This window comes from Cervus elaphus, chromosome 1 (genome assembly GCF_910594005.1).
Source record: "Cervus elaphus chromosome 1, mCerEla1.1, whole genome shotgun sequence".
Taxonomy (NCBI): domain Eukaryota; kingdom Metazoa; phylum Chordata; class Mammalia; order Artiodactyla; family Cervidae; genus Cervus; species Cervus elaphus.
The window spans coordinates 98,315,356-98,334,068 of NC_057815.1; the positions used below are offsets into that span (position 1 = coordinate 98,315,356).

The 18,713-nt window shown below is 45.0% G+C and overlaps 1 protein-coding gene across 2 annotated transcripts; it reads left to right on the top strand.

Annotated features, from left to right (window-relative positions):
• Positions 1–1,182: 1,182 nt before the first annotated feature.
• On the top strand, positions 1,183–18,393 carry LOC122701541 (membrane-spanning 4-domains subfamily A member 7-like). 2 transcript variants are annotated; one of them, XM_043914568.1, is made up of 6 exons: positions 1,183–1,338; positions 5,091–5,256; positions 10,983–11,117; positions 12,856–12,912; positions 14,573–14,779; positions 17,906–18,393. In XM_043914568.1, the coding sequence occupies exons 2-6, from the start codon at positions 5,104–5,106 to the stop codon at positions 18,023–18,025; spliced, it is 672 nt and encodes a 223-aa protein (XP_043770503.1). In that variant the 5' UTR covers positions 1,183–1,338; positions 5,091–5,103; the 3' UTR covers positions 18,026–18,393. The 2 variants fall into 2 exon arrangements, with proteins under 2 accessions (XP_043770503.1, XP_043770513.1); XM_043914578.1 differs by lacking the exon at positions 1,183–1,338 and adding an exon at positions 4,773–4,793.
• Positions 18,394–18,713: the final 320 nt, after the last annotated feature.

Sequence of the window (18,713 nt, forward strand, 5' to 3'; positions counted from 1 at the left end):
GACAAAATGGCAGACTGTTGCCAAGGTGTCGGCCGGGGCCTTCTGCTAAGACTTGTCCTGCTTCTTCACCGGCTTGACCCGTGATCTGGGGTGAGTTCCCTCAGCAGTATCACCTCATTTGGAGTGTTTTTTTTTTTTTTTTAAATGGACTAAAGTGATTAAAAAAGTGGACTAAAATTTCCCCCAAGCATTTTACAAGTTTCCTACAACCCTCCTGGCTGAGACCTGTTCCTCTCTCAGGGGACAGCCTTGTCAGCCCTGGGGAAGTTAAAAAGCATGAAGCACGTCCTCCTGTCAGCTGTTGTCACTGGCTGTATGTCCCAGAGTCATCCTAACCCCTCTCCTCCTGTTCTCCAAGCAGCTTTCAAAATTAATATCATTATTATCACAAGTTATGGAATGCCTACATTCTGTAAACTCTTTCTGTCCTTTCCCTCTAATTTTCCCAACAGCCATAGAGTGGAGTTAATATTGTCTACCCACATTATTATTGTCTACCTTCCCAGGTGGCTCAGTGGTAAAGAATCCGCCTGCAATGCAGGAGAAACAGGTTCAATTCCTGGGTTGGGAAGATCCCCTGAAGAAAGAAATGGCAACCCACTCCAGTATTATTGCCTGGGAAATCCCATGGACAGAGGAGCTTGGTGGGCTACAGTTCATGGAGATGCAAAAGAGTTGGACATGATTTAATGGCTAAACAACAACCCTCGTTTCAGTTCAGTTCAGTCACTCAGTCGCGTCTGACTCTTTGCGACCCCATGGACTGCAGTACGCCAGGCCTCCCCGTCCATCACCAACTCCCGCACTTTACTCAAACTCAAGTCCATCGAGTCGGTGATGCCATCCAACCATCTCATCCTCTGTCGTCCCCTTCTCCTCCCACCTTCAATCTTTCCCAGCATCAGGGTCTTTTCAAATGAGTCAGCTCTTCACAGCAGGTGGCCAAAGTTTAGCAGATAAGAAAACTCAGGCTAAAAGGAATTAGCTGAATGTACCCAAGGAAAATGGAGATGGATTCTAACTGGTGTTGTTCATCTCACATATCTTCACAAGCTCTTTCTCTTACGTGTTACTTCCCCTTTGTGTTATTTCCCAGACCTTGAAATTCAGAAAGAGGAAGAAGTATTTTTCACACATCAATTGTCTGTAAGTAGAGCAAATTACTTCTTATGTAATCGGAAGTACTGCTATTCTGAAGAAGGGATGGGAAGTGTCAGAAGTGGGAGGGCAGAGCAGCAAGGTCGCTACGGCAGAACAGCAGTGGGAGGTTCTGGCTGAGCCCCGCTGATCCCAGCTGCCCCACCAGCCGCAGCACACAGGCCCGAGCTGCAGGGACAGGTAGGCACCTTGGCTTGGGCTTTCCAGGTGGCTTGGGTGGTAAAGAATCCGCCTGCAATGCAGGAGACCCGGGTTCCTGGTCGGGAAGCTCCTCTGGAGAAGGGAATGGCAATCCACTCCAGTATTCTTGCCTGGAGAGTTCAATGGACAGATGAGCTGAAGGCTGCAGTCCATGGGGTTGCAATGAGTCAGACACAACTGAGCAACTAACACTTTCACTTTTTCTTTTGACTTGGATCATGAATTTGCAGGGCCAGGGCCGTCCTTTAAATGGGCAGCCAGGAATAGGATTCTCATTCTGTCTCTGACGCCCTGCCTGGCTTGCTAAGACTTCCCAGGTTTTTGTTTATTTACTTTCCAAATCAGAGGATGGAGTGAAATGATCCTTAGGTTTCCTTCAAGATGTTGAGGGATGGTTTCCTATAATTCTCTGCGTTTCCTAGTGTGTCAGTCTTAAACAGAACACGGTCTCAATAAACCCTGTGCAGTTAGATTGAATCCCGAGCACGGAGCCCCACTGCTTTATTCTAATTCTGTAAGAGAGAAAACTGCTCTTTGCAGAGCAGGTGGCCTCCAACCGGTGACTTGTCTTCAAAGTTTGGGCTTTAGAAGTGTTTTGCAAAGTTGGGAGCTACCACAACTTTATCTCCCCTTGATGAATGTGGATGGAAAAAGGAGCTCTCTCAGACAGTGGAGCTTGGAGACGATGGCATCAGTCTGGAGCCTTCTTGCAAAGTCATAAAGAATCTTGGTGATACAGAATTCTTCCTAAAAACCAGCCATATGTGTCAAAATTGAAGTAGTGTGGCCTTAAACTCCTTAAAAACACTCTTAAATGTTACTCTCAGAAGGTAATTGAATAGACGTGGCACCACAGAGGGGCAAAGATATTCACTGTAGCATTGCTCATAATGGTAATTGTTCACAATGGGCTTCCCAGGAGGTTCAGCTGGTAAAGAATCGGCCTGCAATGCGGGAGACCTGGGTTCGATCCCTGTGTTGGGAAGATCCCCTGGAGAAGGGCATGGCAACCCACTCCAGTATTCTGGCCTGGAGAATTCCACGGACCAGAGGAGCCTGGGAGGCTGCTATCCATGGGGTCGCAAAGAGTCGGACATGACTGAGCGACTAAGCACAGCACAGTACTGGAGTTTCAGCTTCAGCATCAGTCCTTCCAATGAACACCCAGGACTGATCTCCTTTAGGATGGACTGGTTGGATCTCCTCGCAGTCCAAGGGACTCTCAAGAGTCTTCTCCAACACCACAGTTCAAAAGCATCCATTCTTCGGTGCTCAGCTTTCTTTACAGTCCAACTCTCACATCCATACATGACCACTGGAAAAACCATAGCCTTGACTAGATGGATGTTTGTTGGCAAAGTAATGTCTCTGTTTTTTAATATTCTGTCTAGGTTTGCCATCTCCTTTTTTCCAAGGAGTAAGCGTCTTTTAATTTCATGGCTGCAGTCACCATCTGCAGTGATTTTGGAGCCCAAGAAAATAAAGTCTGTCACTGTTTCCACTGTTTCCCCATCTATTTGCCATGAAGTGATGGGACTGAACAGTAACTGTGTTTGAGCGTCTCCTGTGGAGGTCCGGGTCAGCAGTGGCCTGCTGCAGGGGCAGGGGCTCTGGGTGCCGCAGACCTGGGTATGGCATAAGCCCTCTTGGAGGAGGTCGCCATTAACCCCACCACAGAGCTGCCAGAACTTAGACAGGACTCGGAAGCAGACTCCTGGAGGCACAGACAGAACCGTGTGCACCAGGACCCAGGAGAAAGGGGCAGTGACCCCACAAGGGACTGACCCGGACTTGCCCTGGAGCGTCCAGGAGCCTCCAGCAGCTGTACCTGAAACTAACACAACATTATAAACCAACTCAACACCTGTATAAAACTAAAAATTTTAAGCAGTAAAAGAAAATAAACATACATAGTATATGAGAATACAGTGAGGTAGAGGGTACCAACTAGGATTCCAGTCCTAGTTTCAGGCTTAGAACCAAGCACAGGCTATAGCCCTTGGGTACGAGAACTGACAAATATAGGAAGGAATCCAGAACTACAAATACTTTTTAAAAAATCTTTATGTTGAAGGTCAATTTTTTTAATTTCTTTTGAATTTTATTTTTTAATTTTTTATTGTGTTAAGAGCACAGAACATGAGCTCTTTGTATGAGAATTTTAAATGTACAATACAGTATTGTTATCTATAGGCAAGATGTACAGCAGATCTCCAGAGCTTATCTTGCATAACTGAAACGTTATACATATTTTATATCAACTCCTCATTTCCTGGAAACCACCACTCCACTCTAGTCCTGGCTTTTATGAGTCTGACTATTTTAGATACCATATATAAGTTGAATCAGGCAGTTTTTGTCCAATGTGACTGGCTTACTACACTTAGCCTTCCCTAAGAACAGTCTTAAAAAAAGGAAATTCTGCACTATGTGACAATATGAATGAAGCTTGAGAGACTGGCTCCTAAGAGTGGCCCCAGCAGACAATCATGGGGCTTGATTCAAAGTATGACCTGAAAGAAAGAGAATGTTGTGCTGAGAACAGGTCTGGGAGCACCCCAGGGGCCAGCCGTGCTGCCGAGCCGGTGGACGGCAGGCAGCTCTCTCCTTGAGTCCACGCTGAAGCTGCCAGTTAGGATGAAAGAAAGCGAACAACAAGGATGACTGTGGTACTGAGAGAAAAATCACAGGTCTGATGGTCTTGGTGCACTTTCCAGTTATGTGAATACAAGCTGGTACTAATTACGTTGGCTATGGGATGGCAGGCTAGGTACTTGCATGACAATTTCACTTAATGAAAACCACTTGACCTTATTATCCCTAAGTTTCTAAACGTGTAAAGTGGATTTAATAACACCTAAGTTGTTATAAGGATCACAACTACTGCGGCCCAGTGCCTAGAATTCAGCGGGAGTTAAAGAAGCGCTCACACTGACAATTATTAAACTAACAAAGACAAGGGGCTTGTTCCCGGTGCTGCTCCCCAGGCGTGTCTGACTCTTTTTGACCCCCTGGACTCTGTACAGCTCACCGGGCTCCTCTGTTCGCGGGGTTTCCTTCTGGCAAGAACAGCTGGACTGGGTGCCATTTTCCCCTCCAGGGGGTCATCCCCACCCAGCGATTAAATAGGCAGATTTCCTACCACCAGCACCACCGGGGAAGCCCCCGTTCTAGGTGAGATAAGTCATTTGCTGAAAGGGATGTGGAATAGGATTGATCAACATCTTAAAGGAAAGAAAATAAGACTTCGCCGGAAGACTGGGAAGAATAGATGTAGCATAAAATTACAGTACGGGAGGCACTTCCCTGGTGGTTAGGACTGTGCTTCCACTGCAGAGGGCCCGGATCTGACCCCTGGCTGCTGCGAGGTCTGGCCATACCATACCGGGCGATGTGGTTGGGAACGTCCCACGGTGAAGCCGAGGTGCAGAGGGGTAAGGAAGAGGGGTGAGACTAGGGGTGGCTGGAAGGAGAGTGAAGTGGGTACGAAGCAAGCTCCTTGTGAGCTGTTTCGACTCTTCAAAATGTTTCCCGCTTTCTCCCGGCGACACGCCTCCTGGCCACAGTGAAAGCACTGCAGCGGGCTTGCTACTGCTCCCCGTCCTCAGTTCTGCTCCTAAAGGACAGGTCACCTCTTGGACAACTGGGAAAAATCTTAAGCTCCCGGAAAGTCTGGTTTCCTGTCTTTAAGTCAAACCTTGGGTCCCAACTGGGTTCACTTCTTTTTCCAGCATCACCAGCACCATGCCATCACCGCTCAAGCTCATGACCACCCGAGCCTTTAATGCCTTCACTCTGAAGGGCGTCGTTATTTCCGAAAGAGAGAAGCCTGGACAGGTCTACCAGAAAGAAGATAACCTGCCAAAAGGTCTGCCAAAAGAAGCCACAGTTCTTGGAGTAAGTCCATCTCCTTACAAGGGGAACCCTGGGGAAAATATTATGAATGTTTTCAGACCACAATCTACAATAGACCTGGGAGAATCTTTCTTTTCTTCCCCTGACTCCAGGCTTATTGGGACATGAAATGGAGCTCCATCTGCCTCAGGCCCTTCTGTAGACCAACTGAAACAATTAGATCTTTTCCACCAGAAATCTACACAATAAAGCCTCTTGTAATTTATCTTTAGTATAGTAGAGACTTAGGATTTAACCATTTGATTTTACTCAGTATGATTCAACTTGATTTTATTTTGAGCATATTTCTTAAACATTTTGAAATGAGAGAATCTAGAGTGATCTCACTGTTCATTTTCTCCCTGTTTACTGGAGTAACTATGAGACACCCAGGTGTCCTAGGTCACCATCCTTCATATTCAGGACTTAATTCCCACATGCTCCTTAATATTCCCTTTAGAGACCTAACTCCCACTCATCCCCAGATTTGGAACTCTGCCAAAAGTCGGAATCGGGGTTAGTTGACAGCATTATGGTGCTTCCCAGGCGGCGCTAGTGGTAAAGAAGACACCTGCCGGTGCAGGAGATGCCAGACACGCAGGTTCGATCCTTGGGTCAGGAAGATTCTCTGGAGAAGGAAATGGCAGCCCACTCCAGTATTCTTGACTGGAAGGTTTCATGGACAGAGGAACCTGGCGGGCTACAGTCCATGGGGTTGCAAAAGAGTCGGACACAACCAAGTGACTGAGCACACACGGCTCACACGCAGCACAGCAGCATTACATTCTTTATCTCTCAATTTTTTTTTTCTCAAAGCCTCTTCTGAGGGCTTGTGCAAACAGAAATCTTGTTCCCAAGGGCCCAGTTTCCACGAACACACTCACTGCCAGGCATGGAAATGAAGGCAGCATCTTCCTTGCTTCTCATGGAGACTTCTACATCAATCTTTTCCTCTCATTTCTAAAAACTTCTACTCTAGAATCTCATGTCATCCTCGTAGGTTATTCACTCCAACGTTTAACAAAAGACAATGCAATTGTCCTTTCCATTTATTAATTGAAAAATCCTAATTTCAGTTTCTCACCTGAAAAAGATATTTTTGAAATGTTATTTGTGTTTTGAACACTGGAAGAGAACAATTATTTCAAGCAATTATAGACAGTCATGAACTTCAAAATGTATTTGTTAAAGGTAATTCTAATCTTAGGAATAATTAAGAATTGATAGAATAAAATTTTAAGAAGATTGAGTTTAGTTTAAAAGACCTAAGAATAATCAGTGTTTTAGAAAATAACAGTAAGTGATATACTGAAAAGTTTGAAACATGATCATCTTTAGGATAACTGTCTGATGAATGTGTTGCTTGAAAATAAAACCAATTAATGTTTATTATTATACTATCATTTACCAATATTCACTCTCTTAATTTACTTCTTTCAAATAGCTGGTTCCGAGCTGACTTGCCTTTCTCCTTCTTGTTTTGCCCATGCAGCCTGTAATCTAGCCTACAGGTAGCCTAGAATCACAAACACATTTCACCATTTGCTTCAGCAGTCAGTAAGAGATATCAATGAGAGATTATATCAATAAGAGATATGATTTTCATTCACACATTCACCTATCATTTATTGAGCACCTTCAATGTGCCAGCTACTATTTTACACACATGAGTTAATCAGTGAACTATACACTTAACAGTTTGTTTTTTTTAAGCCCCATTCCCGTATTCCTTGAAGGAATTGGAGAGACAAAGACAAATTTCAGTGATTTCCCACTTCTTTCACTCTCCCAGGTAACTCACTCTTCCTCTTTAAGATTTTGACTGTTCAGTCCCTGTCACTCCATACAGTAGAGTTTCTATCATAAGCCATTGCTATTTCAATATTTGTGTTTGTGATCCTTCCCAGTGCCGTGCCCTCTTAGTTCCTTGACCTCTTCTCCCCAAGGATCTTGTCCAACCTTCCTTAGACAAACATTCCCTGAGTCCTATCCTGTACCTTATCAATACTAACAGCAGGAAACCAACTGAGAAGGTAACAGGCGGGAGAGCTACGGCCCCCAAACGGAGGAAATAGGCTGCAAGAATCAGACGATTTTTTATCTCTCTTAAGCAGCAGGAGGAAACAAACTACATATGTATGATTTTTTTCCCTTCTCTATACAAATTTAAAAGGAGGTTTCTTTTAAAATTCTGTGTTGCCATGATGACACCTGGTTCCACCTGAACTTCAGGTTCTGGAACCTTGAGCTAGCCAATGCGGTTTTTCTTATGGAAATGTTTTTCTTAAGCTATGTTAATGAACTATGTGTTTACCTTAGACTGCCTTTCTTCAAGTCTTCCTAAGACTCAGAACGGATTAGGGCTCAACAAACCAGTATGTTTTACTCATGGAAATGTTCTCTTAAGCTATGTTAATGAGACTGTGTATTTTCTTGGAAACCTTCCTTTCTTCAAGATTCATGTCAATTGTCTTATGGCCTGGGATGACCCTGCTGGTGCCAGTGTTATCTCAGAATGCATGTTGTGGGTGAGCGGCCTGGTGCCACTCTCTGAGGTTTGAGACATTTCCTTTCTCTAATTATCAACCTGCTAATAGGTATATAACTTCTTGCTAAAAACTAGCAGGGGGCACCCTTTCTGTCCCCTTCTGATGTCTATGACAGAAGCTTTCTCTATCGCTTTTATACTTTAATAAATCTTAATCACACAAAAGCTCTGGAAATGGATCGAATTCCTCGCCTTTGGAGGCCAAGAATCCCAGCATCTTTCATGGCTCAGCAACAACCTTTCGCAATCATTGTCTATTTTTCAAGAATCTCATACTCCAGCTACAAATTCTAATCTCTCAAGGTCATTCCCTCCGACTTCCACTGACTCTTTGTTTAACCTTGCTGAAACTTATTGATAATAACCCTTCTTCACAGAGCCTTCCTCTCCCAGGCACAACCCCCATAGTCCACTCTCTTGTGATGCCCTCAACAACCTCATCCTCATATCCTTATAGCACACTCTCCAGAAAAAAAATCTATGACATTGATTTAACTCTAATGCTGCCCATTTGCCTAATCTGTACTTGAATTCATGCGACTAACCATGCCTGAAAACATACACACACTCACATGCACACATACACATCACTTCTTATTTATGACCATAAGTCCAAACGGACTGTCAAAGCTGCCTAAAATATGCATGGTATTTCTTTCATCCGTTCACTTTCCTCTGACCCCAGAAAACCACTTCATACATTCTTTCCCTCCCCCGCACCCAAAACCTCTAGAGTCTTCCTTTTCCACTGATTACCTTGCTTCCTAAAATGCTAAGAAAATTGAGCCCATCCGGTGAGAACGTCCGTAAGCTGCTACACGTCTGTAATTATCCACATCTGTGCCCATACATTCTTTATCTCCTCCCCATTGCTAAAAATAAAATAAATGCCCACCTTCTAATTAATATATTCTTCCCTGGGTGCGGTAGACTCCAACCCTTATCATTTGTCCAGTAATTCTCTGAAAATTTTCTTAATCATTTCCACGAGGGCAGAATCTTACTGCAATTTCTCCCCATCTTGAAAACAAACAAACAAAAAGCAGAAACAAATACTTTTAACTTCACACACCCTCCAGCTAATGCCGCATTCTCCCCTTACCTTCCCAGGAGCACTTCCTAATGGTGGGAAGTCAGTGTCTCTAATTACTCTTGGATGATATTCTCTCTTGAGCCACATCTGGTGGTATCTGTCCCCTTTGCTCCATGCTGCTAACCCAATTCCCAGGTCTTTCGTGTTGATTTTCTCAAACTAATAGAAAGGTTTGTTGTAGCTGATCACTCTCTCCTACTTGAAATACTGTATTTATTCTCGGGTGGGCTTCCCTGATAGCTCAGCTGGTAAAGAATCTGCCTGCAATGTGGGAGAACTGGGTTTGATCCCTGGGTCAGGAAGATCCCTCAGAGAAGGGAAAGGCTACCTGCTCCAGTATTCTGGCCTGGAGAATTCCGTGGACTATATAGTCCATGGGGTCACTAAGAGTCAGACACAACTGAGCGACTTTCATTTTCCTTCTATTCTTGGACATCAATTCTTACGGTTTTCCTCCTTTCTCCTGGATTGTCCCTTTTATGTTTCTATTTTGCTGATCCTAAATTTGGGGTTCTCCACTGTTCAGTCCTTGACTCCACTCTTTCCATATCTGTTACAACGGGGAACTCACCTGGTAATAGGGATTTAAATATTATCTTCACTTGCAACTTGGAACAAAAAGGCTATATCTGTTGCCAGGATCTCTTCTTCCAACTTAAGACTCACATATCCAAAAGCCTATGTACATCTCCACTTGGATATCTACTCAACACCTCTCCCTAGTCTGCCCCAGGCTGAAATCCTGATATTCCAGCCCCAAGCCCACTCCTCATACAGTATTGCCAATTTTAAATCCGTGTTGACTCCATCACTTCAGATACTCAAGCCGAGACCCTTGGAGGCACCCTTCATCCCTGTTTCATAATCCACATTCACACCATTGGCAAGTCCCATAGGTTTAATCTCCACAACACATCTAGAACCAAATGACGGAACTTCTCTCCACCTCTGTTATCCACATCTTCCTCCAGGCTGGCATCATCTCACATGTGAATTATGGAAATACCCTCTTTATAGATGTCCCTGCTCTGTTCCCTTACGATCTACTCTCAACTCAGCAGACAGAATGATCTTTTAAAAATGTGAATTGGATCATGCACTATCCTTGCTCAAAATTGCCCAGTGGGCTTGCCTTTTTACTAAGAATGATGGCAAAGTTGGTAAAAAGAGCCTACAAGGCCACACACAGCTTGTATCACACCCTTAGTACTTCTGAGGGTTCATTTCCTAATACTCTGCTCTTAACTCATTTTGCTTTCCAAGGAATTCATCAGTAAAGGACATAATACACATCTGGTGACAGTGATTTTCACTTGCTTTATTACCCTGGTATCTGGGATAGTCAATAAATATTAAAACAGTGAGTTTTAAAACAGTGTTTAATAAATATTAAACAGTGAGTAAAGTGAGTAAAGCTCAATATCAGATGAATAGGGCTAAAAACCTGGTTCTTCCATTTGGCCATTGGCATGGGTTTTTACAAGTTATTTTAATTCTGGTGCCTCATTTTTCTTATCTATAAGTGAGACAAGATGAATAGCTAAAATGTAGAAAGTGTTCAATAAATACAGACTATTATCACCACCATTGGTGTCATTAAAAAGTATTAATAATTATTAAAATCCAATGATGAATAAGATGAATTATGGCACTAAAGACTTTCTGCTCTACTTTACTTCAATTGAAATTGAGCCCTTTATTAACATTCCCATGATAAATTTGCTTTCTATAGCCATCTAACTGGAGTATTGTCTAGAAAATTTTTCCCTATCTATTTGCCCTAGACCAAACCAAACCAAATAAAAACCTGTAAACTACCTTTTGCAAAATAAAGTTAAAAATGCATATATCACTCGCTGATTTGCTAGGTTAATAATTCTATCAAAAGTAAAAGAGGTTAGTTATATATGACTTTCTCTAATAGAATGCCTATTGGCACCTTGTAACACTCCCCCACTCCTTTTTAATTACAGATGATGACGGATACTCTGTACTCTCTAGAATTCACAATGTGCATGCAATGATAGCTCTCATCTGTTTACAGTGTCCTCTGGAAGTTTTTACAGTTTTCCCTCTTATTTCTTTCAGACCATCCAGATCCTGTGTTTCCTGGTGATTTCAAGTTTGGGGGTCATTTTGGTTTCTGTTCCCAATTCTTCCGAGCTCAGCCCAGCGATTTCCACCATTCTGATGTCTGGGTACCCATTTTTAGGAGCTCTGTGTGTGAGTAGAATGGGGTCTCCAAGAGGGGATATGCTTTATAAATGCCAACTGGGTGCTAAGTCATGGAATGACTCAATTCCAAGAAGCAGGAGAAGGCTGAGTTCCCCCACCTTCCCTCTGTTACTATCGCACATCAAGTGTCTCTAGTTCAGGAAAAGCGGCAGAGGGTGTGAGCCTCCCAGGGAGTGACTGGTTGGGGCAGGAGGCAATACGGTAACACAGTGGGCATGCGGGTACAGCATTTCTTACCTGGCTTCATGACATACTTCCAGAAAGTGACAGGTCTTCCATATTCTTCTTTGGCCCTTTGGTGAGGCCATTGGAATCCCTCCAGTTTAAGAGTAATCCACCTGTCAGCAGAAAGTGAAAAGCTCATTTTTTCTTAAATAAAATGAGCACTGCTGGTAGATGCCACAGATCTGCAAAGGATTAAACTAACAATGGTAAGGTTCACGGGAACCAAGAACACTCTTGCTACATTGTCAGAGGCAATCCTGAGCATCTGGTAGAAAGTTTTTTGATCCCTTCCATGTAGCGGCTCATGGAAAAGGGCCCAGCAGATCCTTTTCCTTGGAGATTATCCAGGACCTCCTCACATCTCCCAGAAAAGGCCACTTCTTCTCCATGCAGCATCCTGACAGAGGAGAAAAAGGCACGTTCTGGGCAGACAGACTTACCGCAGCGCCTCCTCTGTATGGATACAGTCCTCGTGTGGACAAACCGTGCATTGAGGCAGGGGAGCCCTGCTTCTGCCCCCAGAACACTGTTTGTCCTTGACTCCGCTATCTAACCCACAGTCTGGGCTCCTGCATTCTCTAATGAAAGCTAGAATTAACTCATGCTTGACTGTCTTTGTTTGTGACCACCCGATCCCAAGTTTAAACCACAGCTTAACCCATGTTTCAGCTTCTCAAAACATTATCCCTCCACCAAGTGGACCCTTAATACCACTGGGATCAAATGTGGACTTACAGGGCTTTAAAATACTCTTAACATAAAAGACTCTTCACATCTGACCCTTCCCATTTTCCTCAACTCCCAGCCTAACTCAGGTTATTGCCACCAATGGCTTGATGCCCATGTGTTTCTGCACTTTGTGCATTAGAGCCTGTCTCCTTCGTGCTTTGGGTGGCTGCTCCTATCCTTCTAAGCCCTCAAGTCATGGTCTTTCTCAGCCTCCTCTCTTCCTACCTCATAATCTAGCAACACTCTCCTCCGTCCATGTGTGCCCCCTTCCCAGACCTCCTCAGCTCCCAGTGATTTCCATGAGCATAAATTCAGCTCCTCTGTGCATCTGCCTATTCTTCAAAGTCAATGGAGGCATCCTGGGGGTGAAAATCAGGGGTCTCTCTCCATATGGATCCCAGGGAATTTACATTGTGTATTGATTGAGTTGGGGCTTCCCAGGTGGCTCAGTGGTAAAGAATCTGACTGCCAGTGCAGGAAACACAAGAGGCGAGGGTTTGATTCCTGGTCAGGAAGATCCCCCAGAGAAGGAAATGGCAACTCACTCCAGTATTCTTGTTTGGGAAGCTCCACGGGCAGATGAGCCTGGCGGCTTACGGCCCATGGGGTTGCAAAGAGTTGGACATGACTGAGTAACTCAGCATGTGTACACACACACACACACACACACTGATTGACTGAGAGTAACACACACATTGATTGACTGAGAGTAACATGGTGGTCACATTTCTCTAAGTCAACTGAACTGATCATTTCTCTCTTTTCTGAGCAGTTTGCCATTACTGGAACCCTCTCAATTGTCTCTGGAAAAAAATCAAGTAAGCCTTTTGTAAGTATGAGAACCATGGATTCTTAGCTGACTGGAATAAAAGGAACTTTGGAGTTAACTCTTCAGAGGGAATTTGGGCTCTTCCCTCCTAGACGTGTGCTCTTTGCCCTACAAAATAGTTCTCCAGTGTCATATTCTAAGCTTGGAGGAGGTTTACCTCATTTGCTTAAATGGTAGAAAATCTTGAATATACCATGGGCTGTTTATGACTTGCTATCTTGGCCCTGAAGGGGACAGACGACCATCTCGCTAGAGCCTAGAGACCCTTCCTAGGACAGGGAGATCCTTTCCTAGAGGCAGAGGTGTGTGGGCTTAGGTCCTGTGGCCTCTCCTCCACCCCCTCAGAAAGAGCTGTCAGACTGCAGCCGCTTTGCTGACAAGGTCAGGAGGGCGCGAGGGGAGGCAGGCGCTGAGGTCTTTGATCCTCGCCATAGCAAGCTCCCCTCCCCACAGCCACACACCCACAAAGACGACCTAGGGCGAAGCCACATCCTGACTAAGGAAGATCCACAGTCTGGTTAGCTATGGATGAGGGCACGTCAGACGGTGTATGAGGCCAGTATAAGCTCCTGAAGCTTGAAGCTGAACGTCTTAACCCCAGAACCAATGGACTGAGGAGTTCACAGCACGGGGTGGGGGCAGAGCTCTGGAACTGGGGTCAGGAGACCTCTACTTCCATCCCAGCTCTGTCGCTGACACTTCCGTGTGCTTCAGAAAGTTCCTTCCTTCTCCAGCTCACAGTTTTCTCATCTACAGAATGTGGAAGAGAAACATGTGGCTCTCAGAGGTGGTTTCCCAAGTGTCCTGAATTCACTGAAAAGGCAAACCACAGCTGGGATGACCTAAGATGCTGTGGCCTCCCCATGTGGGACCCAAGACGATATGTGGGCTCCAGTGCCTGCACTTGGCAACTCTGGGCAAAGACTCTGCCATTCAGTCTGCGCTCCCTTCAGGGACTCAGCACACAAAGCCCTGCAGCTACGGGGCCAGAAATAAGAGGACAGGGCAACCGTGCTCCCCAATAGCCAGTATCCCACTGTGATGTTAAAAAAGAAAAGAGCGTGTGCTGGGAGCCTGACACCAAGCCTGGCTCATCTTTGTGGAGGAATCATATCCTGTGAAAGCCCTTTTCCCCAAGATGTAGAATGTGCCCCAGGAGAGGGTGTGACAGATGTGGTTCTCATTGGTCTGATCCGCCTCCAGATGGGTATTCCAACTTCTCCAGCTGGTTTCTGCCTTTTCTCTGAAGCTGCTTCTTGATGGGAAGAGAGTCATAGACTGGTCCTCCCAGGAGGGACCAAAGGCCATATTCCAGAAGCCCTGAGAGCAAAAGAATGATGCTAAAGCTGCTGAGGAAGTCAAGGGGACCCTGGCAGCTGCCTGAGTAGGTCCTCCTCCATCTCGGAGGCCCTGCAGAGTCAAGGAGCCAGACCTCTTCCCCTAAGAAAGAATTGTTCATACGTTTTCTCATTCAACAAACTTTTACTGATTATATCAGGTGACAAGCCAGGTAGTGAGAAGGGCCTACAGGGTAAATAAAATACACACAGGTCGGAGGAACACAGACGCAGGGAAGCCCCGCTGCAGCGCCGTGGATGGGGGTGAACAGCGCCGCTCGCCGCGTCCGTGACGAGGTCCCGATGCACAGTTTCCCTTCCAGGCCACGAGCAGCCTCATCTCCAGCGCAGTGAGCTCTCTGGCTGCTGGAGCGGGCCTCATCCTGCTTGCTAACAGCCTGGTAGCTCTGAGGACGGCCTCTCAGCAGTGTGACTCCGGAAGGGATTCCCTAGCCTCACTGCCTTATTCGAGGTACTATTATTCGATATACGAAGTCAAGGACTGTCTCCTGACCAGTGTCGGCCTAACAGTAAGTAGTTTCGGACTGCACTTCCTGTCATGTGAAATCTCAGTGTCCCTGCTTTGCATACATTTCTGACTTTTCAGCAGTCTGCAGCCCGGTTGGTTTGAATGTCTGGAAGCAAACAGGAAAGACAAAAAATTATGGTTGAAAGAGGTTGGTCAGCAGGCTGCAAAATACAGGCGAAGCACTGTGCAAGGTCAAAACAGGGAATCAAGAAGGGCTGTGCGTGGCGATCCGTTTGGTCATCCTTCTTAAATAATAAATACCCTATTCTCGATAGCTCCAGCCCTCAAAGTGCCCCCTTTGTCAAACAGGCATTCCCACCGCCGCCCCCCCCCCCAACATGGACAGAAACATTTCCTTTTAATTTGAACTTGATTTGATTTGGGATTAATGCACCATACGGTAAGGTGGTATGGAACTTGAACCTTAAGCCCAAGCACCTAACTACTAGACTGGCCCAGCAGGGCTGCAGACAATGAGAGACGGTTTACCCAGGGATTTGACTCTTAGCAGAAACACCAGCATCCCTGGGCACCATCTTCTTGCCACTTTTCCCCCAAACTTGATGGTCACCACCTGATGATTATGACCATCTTGGCTTAGTCAGTCCTCTACATGCAGGCTCAGAGTTTGGAAACCATAAACTCTGGCCCTTTAAGGAGAAAGACCACTCCCTTTGTGACTCCCCCTTGTCTGAGCTGAGGAAACAAAGGCAACCTCTCTCATTCCCTTGGATCTGTCTCTTGAATCACAGAGAATGTGTGCGCACTTCTGAACTCACAGCCTTCTGTAAGGTTGCCTGTGGGACCCAGAGGTTGCCAAAAGCATCTTCTTTGATCCAGGAGCTTGAGGAAGCAGAAGGGCACGGAGACTCATCTGGTTGGAAATCAGCTTGAGGAAGTCCAGCAGATAGTACCACCCTGGTGCAGGGGAGAAATCAGGCAAAGCATGGAGTATGGGAGCAGCGTTCTCCCCCCGTTGGGTAATCAGAGCTTAATTCAGCGAAAACTCAGCTCAAACTGCCTCCCACTCTCAGGTAACTAGAGCCAAAGAGAACTTGCAACATCAGAGAAGCTGCAACTCGGCAGACTGGGCAGACTTCAAAGGTCCACTCTTTCTTCATTAACATAAAGATTACCTGGGGAAAGTAACAAATTTAAAGTTAAAAATATATGTCGAGAGATGGAAGAAGGAAAGAAGGGAGGGTGGCAGGAAGCTTACATCCTAGACACTAAGAAGGAGATTAAAGCCGGAGCAGAGATCAGAAGACCATGGTGGCCAGGACAGGAACATAGGTGTTGGAGGTTGGGCTCATGGAATTTTAATTCCCATGATAGGATTTGAGGTTCTTTAGGCACAGTGGATGCAGGAAGCTCACACTGAGTGCCCTGCAAAATGTTAGGAGCTGAGACTAAATATTTAGCCTATTTAAGAAATAAGATAAGGAAAAAAACTCTGTCCTGCATTTCAAGAAGCTTCCAGAAACTCTTCCATAAAGGTTTATAGGATGAAATCATCTCACCAAGCCTTGAGTAGGTGGGGTACCCAAATCCAAAATTACATATAAAATAGAGGAACCTTGGATAAAATGACTAACTTAAAATTGTCCCTGGATCTGTGAAACTCCTAAGGTACTATCAGAATCAAACCCAACTCCCATCAAGACTTACTGTTGTTCAGTCGCTAACGCACGTCCAACTCTTTGCGACCTCGTGGACTGCAGCACGCCAGGCCCCTCTGCTCTCCACGGTCTCCTGGAGTCAGTGACGCCGTCTAACTGCCTCACGCTCTGCCGCCCCCTTCTCCTTGTGCTGTCAATCCCTCCCAGCAGCAGGGTCTTTCCCAGCGAGTCAGCTCTTTGTATCAGGTGGCCAAAGTGTTGGAGCTTTAGCTTCAACAACAGTCCTCCCAATGAATGTTCATGCTTGATTTCCTTTAGGATGGACTCTTTGCAATCTAAGGGACTCTCAAGAGTCTTCTCCATCAACAGAGATGTCCAGAAGTCCAAATTATGAGACCCCCACATACCAAAGAACCCTCCAATCATCACCACCCACACACTGAAGTTATCTAAGAATGAAAATATTTTGAAAAACATAAGGGAAAAAATGAGGGATAGCAGAAAATGGGACAAATATGAAATTTAGTTACCTGAGAGTTGGAGATTACATCATAATTTGAAAAAATGCTATAATGAAACTACATTTTAAATGATTAAAGATATTAAAAAAGGAATTAAAACCAAAATGAAAGAATATGGCAATGAACAACAATAAAAAAAGTGGATTTGAAAAAGAGCCAAATAGTATGATTAGAAATGAAAATTACAATATTTGAAATTAAGAACTTAGCATCAGTTAAATAGGAGCTACAACATATATGTCTGATTAAACCACATAGAACAGAACACACTAAGATAAAAATTTAGAAAATATAAATAAGAAGTTAAAAGACAGGGAAGACAGTGAAGGGAGAAGGTTCAACACATCTCATAGGAGCTTCGTGGGACAGCGCGGTAGACAGGGAGGATGCAAGAGAAGTAAGCGAGAATTTTGCAGAATGTAAGAAAGATATGAGATTTCAGACTGAGGACTGCACTGAGATTGTTGCAGGATGAATAAAAACAAGCCCACACCTAGAAACAGCATGGCAATCAAAAGCACCCAAGAAAAAAAAAGAAAATAATAGGAGCAACTAAAGGTAAATGAGCGAACTCCCAGGTGGCTTAGCGGGTAAAGAATCTGCCTGCAACGTGGGAGACCTGGGTTCAGTCCCTGGGTTGGGAAGATCCCCTGGAGAAGGGAACGGCTCCCCATTCCAGTATTCTGGCCTGGAGAATTCCATGGACTGCATGGGGTTGCCAGGAGTCAAACACAACTGAGCGACTTTCACACACGCACAGGTGAATGAAGGATGACTCTCATCTCTGAGTGTGGAATACCGAGGTCTTGAGTGGAAATCCTTGCTATTCATTTCCCTGCTTTGGTTCAGAGATCCGAAAGAAAAAGCAGGAAAGAGGAGGACATGGTCCTCACTGTCTCTTCCTCTCTCCACTATTAGAGTCTTCTCTCGCAGGCTTGTCTCCTGAACAAGAGCTGGGGCACCAACCATCCCTGTGTTGATTTACAGGGTGTCCTGGTGGTGATGCTTACCTTCACGGTGCTGGAGCTCTTAGCAGCTGCATACGCTTCTGTCTTTTGGTGGAAAAGGTCTACTCCAACAGCCCTGCATTCGTCTGGTCACGAGTAAGAAGGACTGGGGGACTGGAGCTGACATATGCACATTACGGCGGATGAAACAGATAACCAATAAGAACCTGCTGCATAACACAGGGACTCTACGCAACGCTCTGGGGTGGCAGAGAGGGAGCGCACGCACATGGAGGGCTGACTCACTCTGCTGTGTTGCCGAACAGCAGAGACTAACGTAATGTGGCGAAGCAACTAAACTCCAATAGACAATAAAATAAAAAGAAGAGGAAATGCGTGATCTTGAGCTAGTGTGAACTGGCTGGCTTTGTAGGCCCTGCTTCTGTAGTGTTTTCATACTCACATTGCTTAAATTTTAAACATCAGAGATTCCAAGAACATTTCAATTAAAAAGTACTTCTAAAATAATATGGCTCTATTTCTGTCAATTAAATATGCCTCTGAACCCTGTCTCATTTAACGACTTTATTCTTTAAATATCTAAACTCAAAGATCATAAGTAACCTCAAGGCTCTCTCCCATCTAAGTTCTAGACCAAACAAGAAATTAGACATATAGAAATACAATTAACTTTGTTACTGTACTGCAGTGAACAATGTGAACTACCCAATAACGAGGTTCCTAACGTTGTCCCCTGGTCTAGGCCTTAGGCCTTAGTCCTTATCCTAGAGGGGAATGTGCAACAGAAACTCACAGGGTGCTTTCCAAATGACATGTACAGAGGTGGT

Excerpts from the sequence above, each read along its gene's own strand:
- LOC122701541 (XM_043914568.1), top strand. The coding sequence starts at position 5,104 with ATGCCATCACCGCTCAAGCTCATGACCACCCGAGCCTTTAATGCCTTC. Across the intron at positions 5,257-10,982 it reads AAGAAGCCACAGTTCTTGGA|ACCATCCAGATCCTGTGTTT; the intron begins GTAAGTCCATCT and ends TATTTCTTTCAG. Across the intron at positions 14,780-17,905 it reads TGACCAGTGTCGGCCTAACA|GGTGTCCTGGTGGTGATGCT; the intron begins GTAAGTAGTTTC and ends GTTGATTTACAG.